Raw genomic sequence first — 21,256 nt, forward strand, 5'->3', positions numbered from 1 at the left:
ATAAAGAGAGAGAGCAAGAACATGATCTTTATTTGAAAACTAAGGTGCCTAAATCCATGAAAAATGCCTCTTTTTATAAGCTAAAATTAAAAACAATTGATTTGTTGACTAATTGTTGAGTGGGTAGCCACATCTTGACTTGGTGACAATCTTTATCCTCTTATTTGAACAAAACATCATTGCTAATATCAGAATTTAGACAGATTTAATCATAAAAGTTCTAGAAAATTGTCTCAGATTTTCAACAAAAAAAATTGAGGTCATTTGAACTTCTAGAACTCAAGATATGGGTTGAACACTAAACAGTGTTTGGACTGTAGGAAAAATTTGGATTTCTCCATTGTTACTAAGATTTGGACTTCCAAACAACGGAATTGAGTCTTGCCTTCTCATAAATATTTTAGGCTTATGTATTAGCTTTTCATCCATATAGAGCAGACCTAAATCCAATATTCACAACTCCAGATATGACCCAATAATGAAACAGTGTTCCAATTTGGATGTTGAACTAGCATCTCTTTTTTAAGTTTGGCCCTCTCTTTGTCCTTTCAATTTCAGTACTTATACTCATCAATCAATCTTTTGATTTATATGATAGACTTGTATTTAAGATAAACATTTACCATAAATTAAAAGTGTTTTATGGTATCAAACTTGTTATTATAAAACATGTTTAGTTAAGGAGTTATTGATACTTCAATTGCAAAATGATGATATAAAACCTTGATAAAAATACACTTTTAAATAATAATCAGTTGTCAACTTAGAAATCATCAACACAACCTAGTTTTACAGCTAACATTGAAATCGTCAGCACACTAGGCTACTATTGACTTAAAAATTACTGACAAAAACTAAGTCATTGCCAACCTAAAAATCATTAACACAGATTAAGTCACTATCGATTTAGAAATTATCAACGACAAGGTGAGTCATTTTTGGTTTTGCCTTTTCCCTATACTACACGTAAATTTTATGCTTATGCCTTCTCCCCTACAGGTATCCAGCCCATTCGGACATAGAAAATCCTCAATCACACTCCGTTCATCATACATTATCAAATAATACAAAAACAACATCCTCAATGTAAATATATCAAGGTTTCTCCCGATTCATTACTTCCAAAACCAGCACCTAGCATTGTTACAAATTTTACATTTCTATATTTCTAATTATATCATGGTAATTCACCTACACAACTAATACAATTATTCAACATACTAGTGTTTTATTTCCAGTTCATCTCATGTCATTCTAATTATTGTCATCATGTATAATTTACTTCATGGTTCATTTCCTCTCCCCCTTGGTCGAAACCTTGTTGCCCATTACTCCCTAGTTTGTACATGTAATTTTGTAATATTTTATCACAAATATATTCATAATAATATTTTTAAATATATTACCATTCCCATGAGTCACAAACATGTATATACAATAAAACCAAAGTATTAGATTATGATGTAATTTTCATTTTAGCTCTAGCATGATTCTAAGGCTTTCTAACAATACAATTTTGCACTTAGTATCAATCCAATATATTTTCACATAACTTAATCCATCATATATGCAGAATTTATATCATTAACACGCAAGTATAATCACAACAATCATGTTGCAACCATATTCTCATTCACTTAAACCATATTCATACTAGTTGATTAATCTCATAATAAAATCAAAGCATGAACATCAATATAATTTTGGTTCCAGCATAAAGATGTCCTTACGAGTCCAACAAGACCACAGTTCAAGCATTTTCATCATTTCATTTCATATCCCATACAAATTCATCAAACCTTTGTGAGAATTAAGACATAACATCAATTTAGATTCTATTTTAGCTTTTACATGTCCATAGGAGTTCAATAAGGTTATAATCCATGTATCTTTTCATTTCAATCCCCATTCCATCCATCCCTTCCTTTTGGCCGGGCCCGCCCTTAGTTTTTTACATTCAAAATCACACACGCTCATTCATTTCTTTGTTAAGAATCTGCACGTCTTCATTTGTCCATCATTCCACTTAAGTTCATCACTCTTAGTTTACTAAATCTTGAGTCAAAATATAAGGGTCTTAAACTCTCATTCTAGAGTTTTTTCCATTCCTTTTTGTTTGAAATTTAGGGTAATACCCAGCCAAGGAAATGGTGTTGGTCTTGCCTTACGTTTCTGTACAGTCTTAGTGTAGGTTTAATGATTGTTCTTCCTTTCGGTCTCCTCCTCTTCCTTCTCTGCTGCAGCAGCTGACCTTTCCAGCTCACTTTCCTTTCATGGTTCTCTCTCCTTTCTTCCTCTTCTCACTCAACAGTCAAAAAGGCTTGCATGCAAACTGTCTTGGTTCTGTTTTGGAAACAGAAGTTGTTGCAACCAAGGCTGTTAGCTGACTGTTTTTTGGAAAGAGAAAGGGTCACTCTCTCTCTTTCCCTTGCATTTATACCCCTCTTCAAAAGGGTTGGGTGTTTAGATGCTGGTCAAGGCTACTCTTATCCTTCTTTAGATTATCTTAGAGCTGGTTTTATCCACCATAAATCCTAATCTAAATCTAGGATAGGCCGGTTCTTCCCCATCATTTTTCTCTAGAACAAGCTTGCCTGTTTTCCCCAACATCATCCTAGCAAAAGTCGGCCTAACACTAATTTTTATTCGATGTTAGATACATTTTCAAAGCCAACTTTCCATCCAATCTATATATATATATATATAACAAAGCAGAGAGGAAGACAGCCTAAAATATGCAAATTCATACTATTATCAAACAACAGGAAGTAAATCCTGCCTCCCACTAACAGCTTGCCTCCACTTTAATGTGTTTTGTAATGAATATGAGCTAAAAAAATTAACAAGGGCCCCCAGGAACAACAATGAAATAAACGTCACACGAGAAAGCTCAAGAGTCCAGTGTAATCAACTTGATTCTCCCCTGGGAATTCAATGGAAGAAATCCCACTGCCCCCGCCATTAAAAGCAGCTCAGCCATCCCTTTTCAATGATCTTTTTACTTGAATATTTATTGATATTATTGCCCAATGAAAGTCAAAACAATTGTGTACATTATGGTTCGCTCATCAAGAATACAAGATGAAGATATATTAAGTAAATATCTTAATTGTTTTAAATTTTACAGTAAACAGGCTTTAAAGCCTTTCTTTAATTCCTGAGCATCCAAGTTCTTCCCTATGAACACAATCTTGTTCATTCTGGGTTCCTCAGGGCCCCATAACCGATCAGGTGAACCTTCGAATATGTCATGAACACCCTGTCAAATAAAATGAGGCAAAGGAAAGACTGATTAGGATCTAATTCCAGTTCAATCAGCAACAAAGCCAGTTCTAGACCCCTTGATTGCTTGGGTTAAGAATATACAGAATATAAATATAAACTACGTAGCATTGCTTAGAGCTATCCTTCAGTTTCCTATCAGCAATCATGTTATAAATTTAACTATCTTCTTTTAATTGCCAGTTTCTACTTCCTTGGTTATCATATATGATGTAGTGCGTATTACAAATATATATATATGAACCCGATAAACCAGACCAAACCTGAAGTCCATGAAAAAACCTAAAAGCATCTAATATGAAGCTTGAAGTTGTTGTTTTAGTTATTTTTCTAGTTAATTTTATATTTTAATTATTTATTTTTAATTAGTATTTAGAAATCCTAATGCCAGATGAATTCTATTAATTAAATAAGTTTTTATTAGAAATTCTTTTCTATAAAGGATTTTAATTTTATTAGAAATCCTTTCTCATAAAAAATTTTCAAACTAAATATAGATGTCTAGTTTATTTTAAAAAAAATTATTGATTGGATAGTTGAATATAATAGGGGTAAGGAGTACTCAGGTTTCTAAGAAGAGAAGATGATAAAACTAATCGTATATAACTTACAGGTGGAGCTTGTTCTTGGTGGAAACATCAGACAGATACATGGTTAAGAGAAGGGGGACAACATATTGCATCATGGGCGTACATGAGGCAGTTGTTGCATGAGAGATTCCTTCCTTCTGATTATGGACTATGAGCAATATTTGTTTTAACAATATTAGGATTGTTCACAAGGTAATAAATCTGTCAGAGAATTAGTAGGTTACAAGATTCCTGACAGTTAAAACCATCAATCCAAGATATCAGAGTACAAATCTTATTTATGCTTTATGAGGCAAGGAGTATGGCATTAAAAGCTAAGATGCTAATAAAAAACAGGGCTAGTAGCAGTGATAGATTTGATAGGCAATACTTCTAAAAACATCGTATAATGACACAAGTAGATTCGGAGTTGCTGATAAAGGAAAGGCAGTACAACCACCAAGGCCAACTCCAATGAGACTCGATACTACTAGACTTGACAAGACTTAGAGAAAACAAGTTGAAACAAACAAACCGAATAACCCCTAAGCTAGGCCAATGATTGTCAAATGCTTTAAATGTGGAGAACCAGGACATCATTTCAACAATTATAGAAGACAAAAATCAGTCAATTTGATCAAAGGATAGTATAAGCCACAACCCTCCAATGAAAAGGGCGATCTATGTGAACCTAATAGGGGTTACAGAGAAAATTTGTATAAGTGATATGACGATAATGAGAGACAAAACTATGTGGTTAGGAAGATGCTGCTAACACCAACAATTGTTGAGGATTCACACTAAAATAGGTTATTTCGTACTTGTTACACCATAAATAAAAACTTGTTTGACTTAATTATCGATAATGGAAGTTGTGAAAATATTATTGGTACACATACTGTTGATAAATTAAAATTAAAATTACCACTAGAACCTCATCCTAAACCTTACAAGATTTGGTGGATTAAGTCAATAGGAGAGACAAGGGTAAACCAACAATGTAGATTACCATTTTCCATTGAGAAATATAGGATGAGATGTATTATGATATTATAGATAAGGATGCATGTAGTTTGATCTTCGATAGGCCTCTACAATATGTTGTGAATATTAAACACTTGGGCAGAGATAATTTGTACAAGATTAGAAAGAATAGCATGAATTATACTCTTATACCTTTGAAGAAAGAATCCAATCCTAAAACCTCTAAATTAGAGGTGAGGGCTTTTCCTTATAATAACTAGTTTAGAACTTGAGATACAAGCAAAGGTACAAGAAACTAGGCAAATTCATGCATTGGTTGTGAAAACATTAATGATGAACAAGCAAAACAGAAAAGAGCAGACATTCTCAATGCAATTAAGCCTTTACTTGCTAAGTTTGAGGAGATCCTACATTACAGATTGCCATCAATGAGAAACACTCAACATCAGATTGATTTGATGTCGAGACCTAGCCTTTCAAATCTGCCACATTATCAAATGAGTCCTAATGAGGGTAAGCTATTGAAAGAGAAGGTAAAAAAGTTGTTGAGAAAGGGATAAATCTAGGATAGTCTAAGTCCTTGTGCAATTCCAGGATTATTGACTCAAATAAGGATGGCAATTGGCGCATGTTTGTGGACAATCGCGTTATCAACAAAATAATCATGGGATACAAATTTTCAATTCCTCAGTTAGATGCATGCTTAATCAATTACATAGGGCATCAATCTTTACAAAGATTGACTTGAGGAGTGATTAACATCAAATTTAGATTTGGCCAGGTGATGTATGGAAAACAACTTTCAAGACAAATGAGGGATTGTAATGATTGGTTGGTTATGTCTTTTGGGTTGTCTAACGCACCGAGCACTTTCATGAAGGTGATGATCGGGTCTTATGTCCTTTTTTGTGGTGTTTATTTTGATAATAACTTGATTTATAGTAGATTTGAGATTGATCATGTAGAACACTTGAGAAAGGTGCTACTGGGAAAAAAATTATAAGTCAATTTGCACAAGTATAGTTTTATGATTGACAAACTACTATTTTTATGCTTTATTGTTAATGCATAGGGCATACATGTTGATAAGGAGAAGGTTTTGACCAATAGAGATTGGCCAACTCCTAAAACAGATAGTGAGGTTTGTAGTTTTTAAGAGTTAACTACTTTCTATCGACGATTCATCTGAAATTTCAATAATATTACGGCACTCGTGACTTAATGCATGAAGAGAAAATTTGATTGGGGAGAAGAGACAGAAAAGAGCTTTGCTTTAATCAAAGAAACATTAAGCAATGCTCCAAACTTGGCGCTTCTAGATTTGGACAAACTGTTTGAGGTAGAATGTAATGCTTGTGGTGTTAGAATTGGTGAAGTTCTATCCCAAGAGAAGAGACCTGTGACATTTTTTAGTGAAAAGTTGAGTGGTGCTAGATTAAAATAATCCACGTGTGACATGGTTCACATGGTTTTATGTTGTTTTTCGAACTCTTAAAAAGTGGGAGCATTATTTGATTGATAAGGAGTTTTTATTGTATTCTAACCATAAGGCTCTAAGATTTTTACATAATCAAAGGAGAATAAGTAATCACATGCATGCAAGATTAGTCACTTAACTTTAACAGTTTCAATCAGAATTGTGTACAAAGCTGAAGTTCATAATAGAGTCGTTAATGCTTCGAGTAAAAAAACAGCTTTCTTGGTTGCCCAAGATAGATCATTGGATTCAACTATTTGAAAGAGTTTTAGGAGCATGATAAGGATTTTGGTAAGATGTTAAAGAAGTGCCAAAATCTGCTTGTTGATGACTTTCACATTTATGATGAATTTCTAATAAAAAGTAATCAACTTTCATTTCTCGATCTTTATTGCAAACGAAAGTGATTTTGGATTTGCATGAAGGAAGTTTGGCTGGTCACTTAGAGCTACAAATGACTATTGATGTAGTCATTGACAAATATTATTGGCCTCACTTGAAGCAAGATATTGGTAAATTTATGCAAAAATGTTATCTTTGTCAAACTGCTAAGGGACAAGCACAAAATACAAGTCTATATATATGCCTTTGACTATTCCTAAAAACATACAGGAGAACTTGTCTATAAATTTTGTACTTGGATTACCTCATACACAATAGGGGATGGATTTTGTATTTGTTATAGTTGATAGGTTCTCAAAGATGACATATTTTATTCCTTGCAAAAAAACAAATGATGTGTCTGCTATTGCTCGACTTTTCTTTCAAGAGGTAATTTGTTTACATGGGGTGCCGAAGACCACTTCTGACCGGGACAATAAATTTCTTAGTCACTTTTGACGTACATTATGGAAATTGTATGATTTTTCAATAGTTCAATAGCACAGCACATCCATAGAAAGATGGGCAAACAAGGTCGCTAAATCAAACACATGGAAAATTGATGAGAAGCAGTTATGGAAACAAGGCAAAACAGTGGGATTATGCCCTTGCACAAGCAAAATTTGCATTCAACAATGCTAGAAAACGGTGTCACAGGTAAATCACCATTCAAGATTGTGTATCTACAATGTAAGATTGTGTGTCTACAATGTCCTAACATTTGCAAGATCTTGTGCCAATTTATATAGGTGTTGGGATTAGTGTGGCTGCTAAGAAGATGGTTATGGATGCTTAAGCTATTATGGAAGATGTGAAGCAGAAATTGATAAAGACCAACACCAAATAAGAAAAGTCGTTGATAGGTATCGTCGTGCTAAAGTGTCCAAGGAAATAGATAACGTGATGGTGTTCATTCACAAAGAAAGATTTATGGTGGGTTCATATGGCAAACTACAACATAAGAAATATGGTCCTTGCATCAACATGAAGAAAAATAGTAACAATGCTTATATTATTGATTTACCTAATAATATGGGTATTTCCAGAACTTTTAATGCGTCAGACACTTATCTTTTCTATGATGATCAGCCTTTATATCCCGAGCTTGGAGATGACTCGAGGTCAAGTCTTTCACAAGTAGAGGGGACTAACGTGGAGTGTGTTACAACTATATTTATGAATCAGATAGACAAAACCGAGCTTGAAGAGAAGTCCATGAAGAAACTCGAAAGCATCTAATATGAAGTTTGAAGTTGTTTAATTATATTCCTGGTTGATTTTGGATTTTAATTATTTGTTTTTAATTAGTATTTAAGAATCCTACTGTTAGATAGATTTTATTAATTAGGTAAGTTTTAATTAAAAATCATTTTCTATAAAGGATTTTAGTTTTAATTAGGAATTTTTTCCCATAAAAGATTTTAAGACTAATACAACTAGAGATGTCTAATTTATTTTGAGAGGATAATTATTATTAAGATTTTAATAAAACACTAGAGAGTTTTCTCTAAATTTCTCTATAGTATAGGTGTATAACCTTAGGGCTTGAGAACCTTAACTTTAATCATGCTATATTGCGTCAATATACCATTCCTACAAGGGTGTCATATAACCCCTAAGCTAGCTTAAGTTTGAATAACATCATGAACTGAGATGTCAAGCAAGAATGTGCCTTGTCTTTTATTACCACCAGCATACAAAATCATTTTATGTTGAATAGATCTTCTAGCAACAACTAATAGAGAACTATATAGCACGAATACATCAAGGGACCCACATCCATATTTGGATTACAAAACACACATTTCACCTTTGGAAATGCGACCCAGAATTAATTGTCTAACACAGGTGACAATAAACTTCAACAATTAAAAAATGCATGACAAAATAACAAAACAAGAATATTTCATTACAAGGTCCTACCTTTTCAAGAATCTACACATTAGCATATTAATGTTGTTTGATAGCCATATGCTGTATTTTATCAACATTGACTAGCAATTAACTAAAGGTGATTGTTTTTAACTCAAAAAAAAAAAGTGATCATTTTAAACAACCAAATAGGACATTATGGAACACAAATGAGCCATTACAAACTTTCTTTTATCAAAATGAAAGTAGAACTTTGGAACTTGTTAGCTCACCTGGAATACAAATCTCTCGTTCATCCCCTGAACAGATAATAGACCTTTCATTCGGTATATGTCCTCACTACGCTCCATCAATAAAGTACCAAGCCAGAAGTTGGCCTGAAAATGTGGAAATACAGTGGTCACATCTATCCAATATTGTTAGTTTTTACACTTCCTAGCTACAAGGCAAATAAATCAAACACGAAGATGAGCAACTATAGAACAGCTAGAAATGCTCATGTGAGGTTATTTCATATATGTAGAGTTCTGCAATTCTCAGGTGCATCATGGAAATTGAACAATCCACATGTAAAACCTACCTTTTCTAAATCTAGGCTCCCTTCACAGACTATGCTGACAGAAGAAACACCAGGATCATGAGTGTGGTCATGGGAATGATGACCATCATGATGATCTGCATGATAGAATCCACAAGCTAAGATCAGCCATAAAATTATCACAGTTGGGTAGCAGAATTAATCAATAAAATACCTAAAATTTGCAGGCATTTTCGAAAACTCAAATTATGATCATGAACAACCAAAAAAGAAACTAGTCATAAATGTATAGGCCAGTAGGCACACTATCATTAGAGCTTTAGCCACAATGACAAATTGCAAGAGGAAAAGAGCTCTAAACATGGAAAAAGTGTGCCAAACATGAAAGGTACCAAAAAACTGTTTCTCCAGGTAAATAATTACAGGGCACAGGCAGAGGTTTCTTTCATTTCTTTTTTCTATTCTTTTTATCAGCCAACTAATAGGATAATTTGTTGGTAAATATTTCCATTAGTAACAAGAGAGTACAAGTACGACCCACATAAAAAGGTCAGTTTAAATGTCGCTGCTAAACTTAGTGATAAATGGACTTTCAACAATACATGAAATTGGTGTTAAATTCTAAATACATTGCTGTAGAAATTTCTTTGGCTACTTTTAACAGCTTGAAAAGGAGCTTGGAGAGAAGGACTGTGAATTCTGAATAATATCACCCAATGCAACCATTAAACATAACAAAAAGTGTTTAATCAGAAATGTATCAATCTTTATCCATTTCATGTTTGCTATTTTACTTGAAGGTTTCACCATATGAGATCATCTAACTAGCCACCACAAAAAATTCAAATTTTTCCATGTTCCAGAACAAACACGAATCAAGTTTCAAGTTACGTAACAAAATGTTTCTCCAGTAAGAACCTTGTTAACTTTTGTTGGGACAAGCAGATGCTTTCTCCACTAAAATAGAACAGCACCTAACAATTTGTGTATGCTGTTTTAAGTTAAGTACAGCCATTGTGAATGAAGAGAAGAAATACTGTGATTGTGGTCATGTTCATCATGATGATGATGGTGATCATGATCATGAGCATGATTGTGGCTGTGGTTGTCATTGTGATCATGACTGGCATGATCTTCCTTTCTATCTTCATCATTGACAGCACTCTCAATCCTGAGAAGAGGAGCAAGTATTAGACAAAAACTGCAGATTTTGTAGTTTATCTCAGAAGTGACCCGACACTTCTAGAACAGCAAATGTCTATTTCAGCAAGAAAAATAGAAGTACACAGAAAGGAAAGAGATAGGAAATAGGGATAACGACAGGTTCACTTAATGATAATGCTACTAAAGAAGGAACATTAACAAGGCACTGAGAATCAGGTCATTGGGAAAGCATAATTAACTCATTATTTAATAAAACCATAACATGAATCAACAACAGAACTTTCCAAGCATAGAAAAGTTTTGTAAAAGCATATGCTATCGCAACGAAATCTCCGCGTTATTTTTCCAGCTACAACAAATCCCACCAACATTCAAGTCAAGTACAAGAAATAGTGTCATCACTGAATATCCTATCGCTGATATTTTGATAAAATCATAACACGAAAAGCCACCCTAATGTACTGTCTATCTGTGCACAGATCACCATAATTTATATGAGCTGGGCTCTCCCCCAAACGATCTAGTTGAATAGCATGACCCAAGATATGTTTCGGATTGAACTTTGCAAAACATCTGTTTTTGGGAAAACTGTGATTCGCTAACTCAGCTGCAATCCCAAATACTTTTAATGCAGTTTTAACTCCTCAAAATATCAGTACACAACACTGCAAATATATTAGGGACATGTAGTGGCAAAAGAGATGCGCTACAATCATGGCAACTTTTTGCATCATTTTTCTCTCTTTGCATAAATACTTTCAACTCCTTTTATGTTCAGATATAATTAGATTTACATCCAAAAAGAAAATAAAAACTCTTATGAGACTAATATTTGACAGGAGAATTTTGTCCTGTGGGCAAAGGGTTCAGTTCTTTAGGCCCCCAACATATGATGAAAATAGAGCTCATAATCCTTTTTCAATTCTTTTTAAATAAATTTGATTCTTTCCAGAAACAGTGTAACAAAAAAAGAATTCAAAGCATTCAATTTTTTTTTTTTTTGCACAAATAGTTGAATACCATATAGCATAATGCAGGACATGTCGCAAAGAAGCGGACCTACACTTCTATGAATTTGTAAAAAAAAAAAATGAAGTTTTTCATGTTTTCCAAGTGGACAGGGTACCCCTGTAATCTCCAAAAATTGGAAGGAGCCATAGTTATGAGCTTTTACTAGGCTTATAATTGGATTAGTTTGGTATCCACATTAACATGGGATTCCAGTAACTTTAGAAGTCAACCAAAAAATACTATGTAAACTTCCAACTTCAGATGCATGGAGCTCTTTTTTTAGGTTTGAATAGGATCTCAAATTATAGCTGAGAATTGGGGTCTCTATTTCTTTCTCAAATTATATCTAAGAGATTTCTGATAGGTACAGCTGCAATTAGATCTCTGGTTCCCATGTAGAACTTGTTGCTAGTAAATTTCAAGATTTTTCTTGGTTGTTCATTATTGCTTTCAACTATGTAGCACTAGTTTTCCAAGTGTGAGTAATTTCATAGATGTTTATAAAAATGACTCCAGTGTCAACTGTCAACTGTCAACTACAGCTCCAAATCAGACATAAACCTGGAATTTCATAGAATAAAGTTGAGTAACCTAATTTGTTTTTATGATACAGAATGTGGGCACCCTCCCCTCCATGCTCCCAATTCCCAGCAATGGAAAACAAAAAACGAATACATGAAAGGAGAAGAGGGGAGAGGGATGTGAAAGAGGGAGTGTATCTAAATGCAATGCCTAGCACATTATAGCATTGGTGTCAACACAGAAAGTATAAATCAGCAGCACAATACATATGTAAGAATTTAACAAGCATGGGGGTTGAATTCAATGGATACGTTCATTAAAAAATAAAGTTCAACGCACAAAACAGACTCCTCTAGCAAGAGCAAAGTACAGAAAACATTCAATATAATAATCAAGAAATTAAGTCTTTCTTTGTGGGGAGGGGGGTGTCAATCAAATATTCATATGTAGAAACTAGGAAATGAGAGCTGAACATAACCTCTCCAAATCAAAGCCTCCAATGCCAAGGACATAATCCAAGTCAACTTTTCCATATTGTGTACACTTCAAATTAGCCATACGATTGATGTTCTGCCTTCAGAGACTCCCATCAGTACTCAAAAAGAATTGAACAATTAAGAAAAAAGCAAAAGAAAAGAAGCAAGATACTAGCCCTTATCCGCTGCACCAAAGAAGCAATTTCTTGCTCACCAACAAGATCAGTCTGGCAAAAAGACAAGTAATCACATGAGTCAGTGATAGACCAAAAAGTTAATAACTGACTTCAAACTTGCAACCCGCACCAGGATTTCCTAAATGAAAAGTTAACCATTGTCATACATTTATATAAGAGGGGTTTCATTCATTCAGTTAAGTCCCTCTTTAAAGAAGCATTAGAAGGAACCTGCAAGCATTTGGATTTTAAGTTTTTGGGGGAACAGCCCAAAAGTTTTTATACCAGCTAATAAAGCAACTAAAAGCAATTTGAAACAAAACACAGATAATAATATGAATATACTAAAATCTTTATAAGGAATATGAGTTGAACTGATTGAACTTAGCAGTATTGTCATTGTAAATTGAGCAGATTAAAGTCTAACAAGGTCAAATTTAAGCAACAATATAACTTAAAATCACAAGTACCTTATTTACTATAACCCTATCAGCATAAGCAATTTGCTCCACTGCCTCGTTCACCACTCCCTCTGGCTTAACCTCATCAAGATGCAAATGAGCATGTTTAGCATCAACTAAAGTCACAACACCGTCCAATTTGACATCATTAAAAACCTGGTCTTCAGCATAAAAAGTTTGAATGATTGGTGCTGGATTTGCCAGCCCTGCAAAGTTGCATATAAGATTTGTAATGAACAACACACTTACTAGAAAGCGAACTAATTTCAGATGCCGAACAGTATACTACATTCTTGAACAGTCATTCGACACAGAGAAATGAAAAGTTGAATGATTACCTACCCGTAGTCTCAATTACAATATGATCAAATTTTCCTTTCTTCTTGTTAACCAAATCTGAAATCATCCTGACAAGATCACCCCTTACAGTACAGCATAAACAACCGTTGTTCAGCATTATAATGTCCTCAGCCCCAGCTGTTTTTGCAGCAACAAGAGACCCATCAATGTCAACTTCACCATACTGAAAATTCAGCATAACCACTTAAATTTTCAATAAATGATAGCATCAAATAACAAAAATAATAACAAAAGCTTGAAAACCATCACGAAGATTCTTTCTTTTTTTTCCTTTTACTCATACTCGTGAATGGGATGCAAAAGAATAACTGAAAGATGACAAGAGTACCTCATTCTCAATAACTGCTATGCGCTTCCCATGGTCGGCAGTCAAAATATGATTGAGCAATGTTGTCTGTTATACGTAATGACCACAAAACAACAACAAGAATAAAAAAAGCGCATCTTTAATCCTCAATTACACAAAAAATGCAATCAAAATGCAACAAAAAAAGAAAACACAAAAGGGACCTTGCCAGAGCCCAAAACACCGGTGATAATGGTGGCAGAAATGCGATTATCGGAAGGAATCTTGGTGGTTAAACCGGAATCGTCGGTCTGAGGGGCAGAGGAGGTCGTGTCGATGGAGGAGACAGAGAAGCGGCGGCGTTGGAGGGAGAGAGTAGTTTTGAGGAGGGATTGATGGGTTTTTTGTGGTTTGAGTAAGAAAGGGAGTAGAGTGGAGCGGAGGATTCTGGTGGGATGATGGGAAGTTAAAGAGACGAAAGTAGTGGCCATGTCCACTGATACTGATGATAGCGAAGCTATGCTCATGCTTATGCCTTCACTGCTCTACTTTCTTCTAGATTTTGAGAAACAGAAAGAAGAGGTTTCACCGTTTCAGCCTTCGAGGGTGTAGATATTTTTTAGGAGAGTTTTCTTTTTTCTTTTTTCTTTTTTCTGTTTTTGGAAGCTTGATTTTGTCAACCTCCTCTCCTCTGCTTTCAATTTTACTGCTATATTGTTCGTGCTTCCTTATAAATTGTATCAATTTTTTTTAATGTAAAAAAAAATTAAGAGGATGGATAATTTTTTAATAATATTATTAGATTAATATTAAAATTTCTTGATTTTAATTTTTTATTTAATTCAAGTTTTTAATTAAATTATATAAAAGTTAACTCAATTTAAATTAATTAATTTTATAGGTCCAAATACAATCTTAATTATTGATAAAAATATAACTTAGTTTTTCATATATTAGGGTAAGTTACCTTGATAAACTTGCAAACAATACTAATCTCGTAGAAAGATAAAATAAAAAGAAAAAAATATAAAACTAAATTTTTAATTATTTCAATATTAAAAAATAAAATCAACAAAAACAATTGTGTAAAAAAAACATAATATAAAAAAACATTATAACAATTCATAATATTTAGTGAAGAAAGTTAGATTTCCCTATATCATTTAGTTTTTATTATAATGAGTCTTTTGACCTGTCTTTTTGTCGTAGATCAAATTAAACTTTTTAAAAATAAAAAATAATATTAAGAGTGCATATTTTTTTAATATTATTAAATTTCAATAAAAAGATAAATTTTGAAATTCTTTAATTTGGATCCTTAGTTAGTGTAAGTTTTTAATTAAATCTTATGATAGATAATTCAATATGAATTTATTTATTAGGTTCAAAAGAAACCTATATAGCTGGTAAAAACACTAATCAACTTTTAAAAAAATATATTAAGATAATGGTATATTATATGACTCGGGTCACATGAGAGACTTGATTTATGAACTTAGTTATGTTTAATAATTTTTTTAAAAAAATTACTTAATTACATGGTAAAAATTAGATGCTTGTAATTTTAAGTAACAATTATAAAATAAATATTTATTAGAAACCGTGATAACCTTGTATAAAACAAGAAAAAAAAGCACTCGTGAAGTTTAGTATCCAACCAATTCAACATGGATCCATGGAATGGGAAAAAATAAAATAGTTTATTTAATTATTATCATCATTAAGTAAAAAAACTAAATTGCTCCAAAGTTGATGATTAAGCCCTTGAAATCAAGTTTTAAAAGTGAAATTTTAAAAAAAAAAACCTTAGATCCAAGTTAAGTGTTTCTTTATATATATAGGTGTTATAATAATTTAACCTTACAAAAACAAATAGCAGTAACCTCGATCGATTAAAAAAGAAGAAGTTAATTCACAATAATTGAAGGAGTGCGAGTGTTAAAGTTATTATAGGAAAAACTGGTAAATTAACTATTTCAACCCATACTAATTGATTTAGACAAATTTTCCAATCCATAGTTAATATTTCAGATTCACAACTTGTGAAATTGAAAACCCGAGTTTAACTAAGAATTTCAACTATAATTTAATGCTAAATGATAAAATTAAAAAAGAAATTAAAAAACATAACCATGGAGAAAAAAAAAGGAATAACATCAAATATGAAATGAGAAAAAAATAAAGGGGTGAAATTGAAAAAAAATAAAAAACTATCTTAAATAGAAAAAGAAACTAAAAGAACAATGACCAAATCTAATAAAAAAAATTAAATGAAGATATAATTGAAAAAAAAAAGAAAATCAAGAAATAAATAAAAATAAAACAAATAGAAAAATAAGAGAAAAATTAATTTGAAGGGTTGACGTGAAAAATATGGAGGGTTATGCATGAATTTCTAGGTGGAAAGAGAGAAGGAAGAGAAAGGATCATGGGGACATATCGGAGGTACATCAATTACATGAGCTATATATGAAGGAAAAGGAGACCACGACCAATTGAATGACACGAAGAAATCAAATTTTTGACAATTAGAGCCGGTCGCACATGCCTTATAAAAACAATGGAGCAGCTGAGGCACTAACATATTCAATGCATGTATCAACAACTTTCAGCTTCTTCTTCTTTTTCTTAAAATACAATTCTATGCTTACGACCCAAATATTATTACAAAAAAACCATCATGCAATTATGAATCAGCCCCTCGAGCCAAGCTTTTGAAAATTTTAATCCAAAGGTAGTAGATTCATTATGTTGTGGCAAAAAAAGTTAAATGCCCGAAAATACCATTTACCATAGTTAAATGAACTTTTTTAATTTTAAGAGTAACATAGTTATTTTACTACACAAATGCATAATGAAAAGATAATGACAGAACAATTCCTAAATAACAAATAAACCAAATAAAAATATCATTTTACCTCTAAAAAAGTAGAGATCTAAGAAATTTTTTCAAGGGAATAATTGTTATTTCACCAATACAATCCATAGTAAATAAATTATACATTTAATGATTTTTCCACATGGTTTAACTTTTCTCGTTCTACAATTATTGTTAATTTAATTAAAATAAAATTAATTAAAATTATCATTAACATTAACATTACCAATTAACAAAAAAAACTAAAAAATAAAAGGTTTTTTATTATACCCTTCCTCATAAAGTACTCTTCATTATAATAGTGTTTTGTTTGTTTGTTTTTTTAATTCTTTTTTTAATCAATGTTTTATTTTTAATATTATTAATTAATGTTAGATTTTTTTTTCTTTTGTTATCTCATGTTTGTGACACGAATTATGAACTTGATGGTTAACTTGATTGATTCTATTTTTTTTAAATTAACTTTTCTTTCTTAACTTTATCATTTAGTATTGAGTTAATTAAGTATTAGGTTTCATGATTTGTTTTATTTATTTTTTTATTAGGTTATTCTGATATCATGACCTGAGAATAGTGCTTATTGTGTAAACTCGAATTGACTTGGATCATTTTTGTATCTTTTTTTTTAAAATTGAAAATGGGTATTTTACTATACTCCTCCTATAAAGTGCTATCCATTAAAATACTACTTTGTTTCTTTCTTTTTTCTTATTTTGTTTTATTTATTTTCTATTAAGTTATTCTAATATCATGACCCGAGAATAGTATTTAATGTGTAAACTCGAATTGACTATGATCATTTTTGTATTTTCTTTAATTGAAAATGGGTTTTTACTATACTACTCCTATAAAATGTTATTCATTAAAATAGTATTTTGTTTCTTTTTTTTTCTTATTTGATATTTTTTAATTATTTTTTTTAATTTTATCATTTAATATTAGATCTTTTTATTAGGTTATCTTACTTTCATGACATAGATCACGAGTTTGACAGGTTATTCTGTTTAGCCTTTTTTTTCCCCTTTTTAATTAACTTTTACTTTACAATTTCATCATTTAAATATTGGGTAGATTGAGAATTAGACTTCATGATTTGCTTTATTTATTTTCTATCAGGTTATTCTGATATTATGTCCTAATAATAATACTTAATGGATTAACTCGAATTAACTCAAATTATTTTTTATGTCCATTTTTAATTGAAGAAGGGTTTTTATTGTACTCCTTGTGACAAAGCATTATTCATTAGAATAGTGATTTGTTTTTTTTTTTTAATTTTATTATTTAATATTAGATTTATTTTTTTATTAAATTACCCCAATTTCATGATACGAATCACGAGTTTATATTTTTTTTAATTAAAAAAGGGTTTTTATTATAACTCTCCTGACAAAGCACTATTTATTAGAATAATGCTTTGTTTTTTTAAAAAAAATTATCACTTAATATTAGATTTGTTTTTGTTAAGTTATCTCACTTTCATGACATAAATTATGGGTTTGACAAGTTAACCCGGTTTACTCAAGTTTTTTTTTCTTAATTAACTTTTGTTTTTCAATTTCATCATTGAATATTAAGTTGATTGAGAATTAAGAGTTATAATTTGTTTGTTTGTTTTGTATAAGGTTATTCTAGCACAATAACTCGAGAATAATTTTTAACAATTTAACCCGAGTTAACTTGAGTTATTTTTTGTATCCTTTTTTTAATTGATTTTTTGTTTCATTCTCATTATTTAATATTGGATTAATTCAGAATTGAGTTTTATAATTTATTTCGATTTACTTTCTATGAGGATATATTGATCTCATGTTTAAGGTCATAAATTTTGATATTTTAATCATGGTTAAATTATGTATTTTTTTAAAAAAAAATTTATAGGAGGTTATCTTGATCTTAGATCCGGTATATAGATTTTTTAACATTAAATTTATTTTTTAATAAATTATTTTTATTTTATAACCTGAATTGTAAATTTAATAAGTTAATATACAACCAATTTGCCACTATCTTGGCCTTATGTGTTTTTTTGGGTTTGGAATTTTTTTTATTTGACAATAATGGTTTTTATGATTTTGCCATCATTTCATTATGTCCTTTACAAGGGTTTTTTGGTATTATTTGCTCAGACTTTGTCCTTACTTTCTTTCATGCATTCATATTAATTGGGTTTTATATAACAATTTTTTTTCCTTGAAAAAGGGGTCTGTTTTCAAGATGTTTTCGAGCAGCGCTCAATGGTTTTACTTGTTCTCTCTCTTGTTGTTTGGACTCCTGTTGCTACCCTCTAAGTTTTTTTTTTTTCCTTTTCTTTTCTGGTGTGTACTCTTCAGTTATTCTTCGTTGTCCTTTGACCATGCCTTTTCTTATGCATCTTTTTTACAGGTTTTTTGACGCTCTGCAGAGCTTCTCATCCTTTCGTTTGCTGCGTCTGTCTTGGGCTTGCATATGGGTTATCAATCTCCATTGTTTTGTGTTGGATGCCTTTGCTTGGGGAGTTTTTTAGAGGCTTTCTGTAGCTTGCTTGGCTATGTTTATGGTCTGTAATTTCTTATTTATTTATTTTTAATGTGGTTATCAGATGCTTCAGCTTCTTCTATTTTTTCTTGCTTATGTTCTGTTCTTTGCATCTCTTTTTATTTGCTTTTGTTTTGGGGTGGGAACACTTGTCAAGATTGATATCTTGGGTGCTTCATGTTTTCCTTGGTTGATTGTGGTCCTTTTTTTCTTTATAAATGATTGACACTTCCATTATTAAATTAACTCGGTTTATTAAATTCAATAAGTTAATAACTTAGTTTTTGGATGTTTCTTTTTTTTTAAAAAAAAAAAATTAGCATTCTCTAAGTAATGTTTTTATATTAAAAAAAATGATTCAACGCGAGACATCTATCTATTTACTTTTCATTTTTAGTTTGCAACAAAGATGTAAAAGTTAGATGTGACGCCATTGAAAATATAAAAGAATTTTTAAATCTGATACCCTGACTTCTAGTCTCATTTGTTTTGATTCTTGAATGTTACTTATCCTTTTATTAAGTTTTTCTTCATTCAAGCATTGATAAACCTTTGTTATGGCATGGATGAAGATTGATTTTTTTTTTTTTATAATAAGGTATGTCATTTTAAAGGGGACTTGATGTGATGTTTTGTGGAATTGTTATTTAAATTGCTAATTTGATGTTTTGAAGAAAGTTTGCAGCTTAACTCATCAAAAACTTTACCTTGAAGAACCAAAGTTACATATAATTGATCATCTTCACCTTACACTATAACAAGATGTAAATGAGAAGTATAAATTATGACAAAATTGATTAATCATTCAAAGAGTTTGGAAGTTCAATAAAAAACTTAGTATGAGAATCGTTCAACCACATAAAAAGAAATAAGCATACAATGTGCGACAACTAGGTAAAATTCATTAACCTCAAAATAATATTAACAATTGGTTTATATAGTAGAAATTAAGCTAACCCTAATTTGACTTAATGGATTCAAACTTGATACATAAATCTTAACGCATTAAAAGCTTAAAATAATAAAATAAAACCTAACTCAAATAACTCTTAAATGTTGCAGGTCCTATAATATATTAAAAGATAAATATATAATAGCTCAACTAATTAAAACAAGCTTAAAGTCAAATTTTTTAATTTGCTTTTAAAATTGAAGTTAAATTTCAAACGAATGATTATCTCTTATCTTGATGAATTAGAAAGTCTAACATGCATCACTAAAAATATATAGATGTTTACTTTTCAATGTAACTAGAATTGTATCAAAATTCATTTTATAGCTCTAGTTATGACCAAAATAATAACAAAAAATCAAAAGTGACAAATCTGAATCTTCTTATTCCTATCTTTTTGTAATGTTTGGAAGTTTCTCTATAAGCTTTTCTTAAACATGAATCAAATTAATCAAGGCTTGTTCTTTGATATGCTCTCAAAGTTGATCTTAACCCATGTATCTTGAAAAAAGTCCATTAATTGTTTTCCTTAACCTCTTTGCTTTAGATCTCATGATAGGACCAATTGAATCTCTAATGGATCTTTTGGTGTTAAAGTTAGGTTCATATCATAATATATACTTGAAAAGTAAAAACTTTAGAACCCACAAACAAGATAGAAACAACTCAAAAAAGCTAAAATTAAATTGATAAAAACCCGAGTCAATGATCACTTAAATCAAGGAACTGAAGTTATTAAATGAAAGACTCCAACCTTTTAATTATAAAGAATAAAAATCTAGAAGTATAAGAAAAAATACCATAATAACAATTATATTTTTATAAATTTTGAAGAGTTGAATGAAAACTAAGAATATAAATAATTTGATATGTGCATAATATTATTTATAAAATAAAACTAAGTTTTTATTTTGTTTTGACCCTTCAAAAAAAGTAATTATAATTTATAAAAGAATCAAACCTTAATGAAATAATGAGTTGAATATAAGATCCAATTAAAATAAAAACCCAAAGTTTATAAAATAAATAACAAAATCCCAAAACTAATTGAATTGCAAGCTGCGTGCATTTCCTTTGTAAAACGAATGATCGCTGAATTCCTTGAAAAGAATGCTTGTACTGCCAACTTTATGACGTTGATAAATAAAGAATTGGGTTGAAATAAAACAGTACATGAACTATTGATTATATGCCATTGACAAATAATATCGTTACAAGATATGGAAAAGCTCTGCCAACTTTATGTCTCTTAGAAAATTAATGTTTGCTGAATGTAACGTAAAGATTGTAGCATAAAAAATCCTTTCAAGATAAGGATAGTTACCTGATTATTTTTTTTTAGAAAATAAA

At 31.0% G+C, this 21,256-nt stretch overlaps 1 protein-coding gene across 2 annotated transcripts; it reads right to left on the bottom strand.

Annotated features, from left to right (window-relative positions):
- Window positions 1–2,990: 2,990 nt before the first annotated feature.
- Window positions 2,991–14,225, bottom strand: LOC105113284 (COBW domain-containing protein 1-like). 2 transcript variants are annotated; one of them, XM_011009388.1, is made up of 10 exons: window positions 13,784–14,224; window positions 13,602–13,667; window positions 13,256–13,436; window positions 12,923–13,119; window positions 12,453–12,503; window positions 12,279–12,370; window positions 10,141–10,274; window positions 9,146–9,240; window positions 8,838–8,942; window positions 2,991–3,259 (listed from the first exon to the last, which is right to left on the bottom strand). In XM_011009388.1, the coding sequence occupies exons 1-10, from the start codon at window positions 14,084–14,086 to the stop codon at window positions 3,122–3,124; spliced, it is 1,362 nt and encodes a 453-aa protein (XP_011007690.1). In that variant the 5' UTR covers window positions 14,087–14,224; the 3' UTR covers window positions 2,991–3,121. The 2 variants fall into 2 exon arrangements, with proteins under 2 accessions (XP_011007690.1, XP_011007691.1); XM_011009389.1 differs by lacking the exon at window positions 2,991–3,259 and adding an exon at window positions 3,829–4,020 and having other exon boundaries at window positions 13,784–14,225.
- Window positions 14,226–21,256: the final 7,031 nt, after the last annotated feature.

This window comes from Populus euphratica, unplaced genomic scaffold, assembly GCF_000495115.2.
Source record: "Populus euphratica unplaced genomic scaffold, PopEup_1.0 scaffold407.1, whole genome shotgun sequence".
Classification (NCBI taxonomy): domain Eukaryota; kingdom Viridiplantae; phylum Streptophyta; class Magnoliopsida; order Malpighiales; family Salicaceae; genus Populus; species Populus euphratica.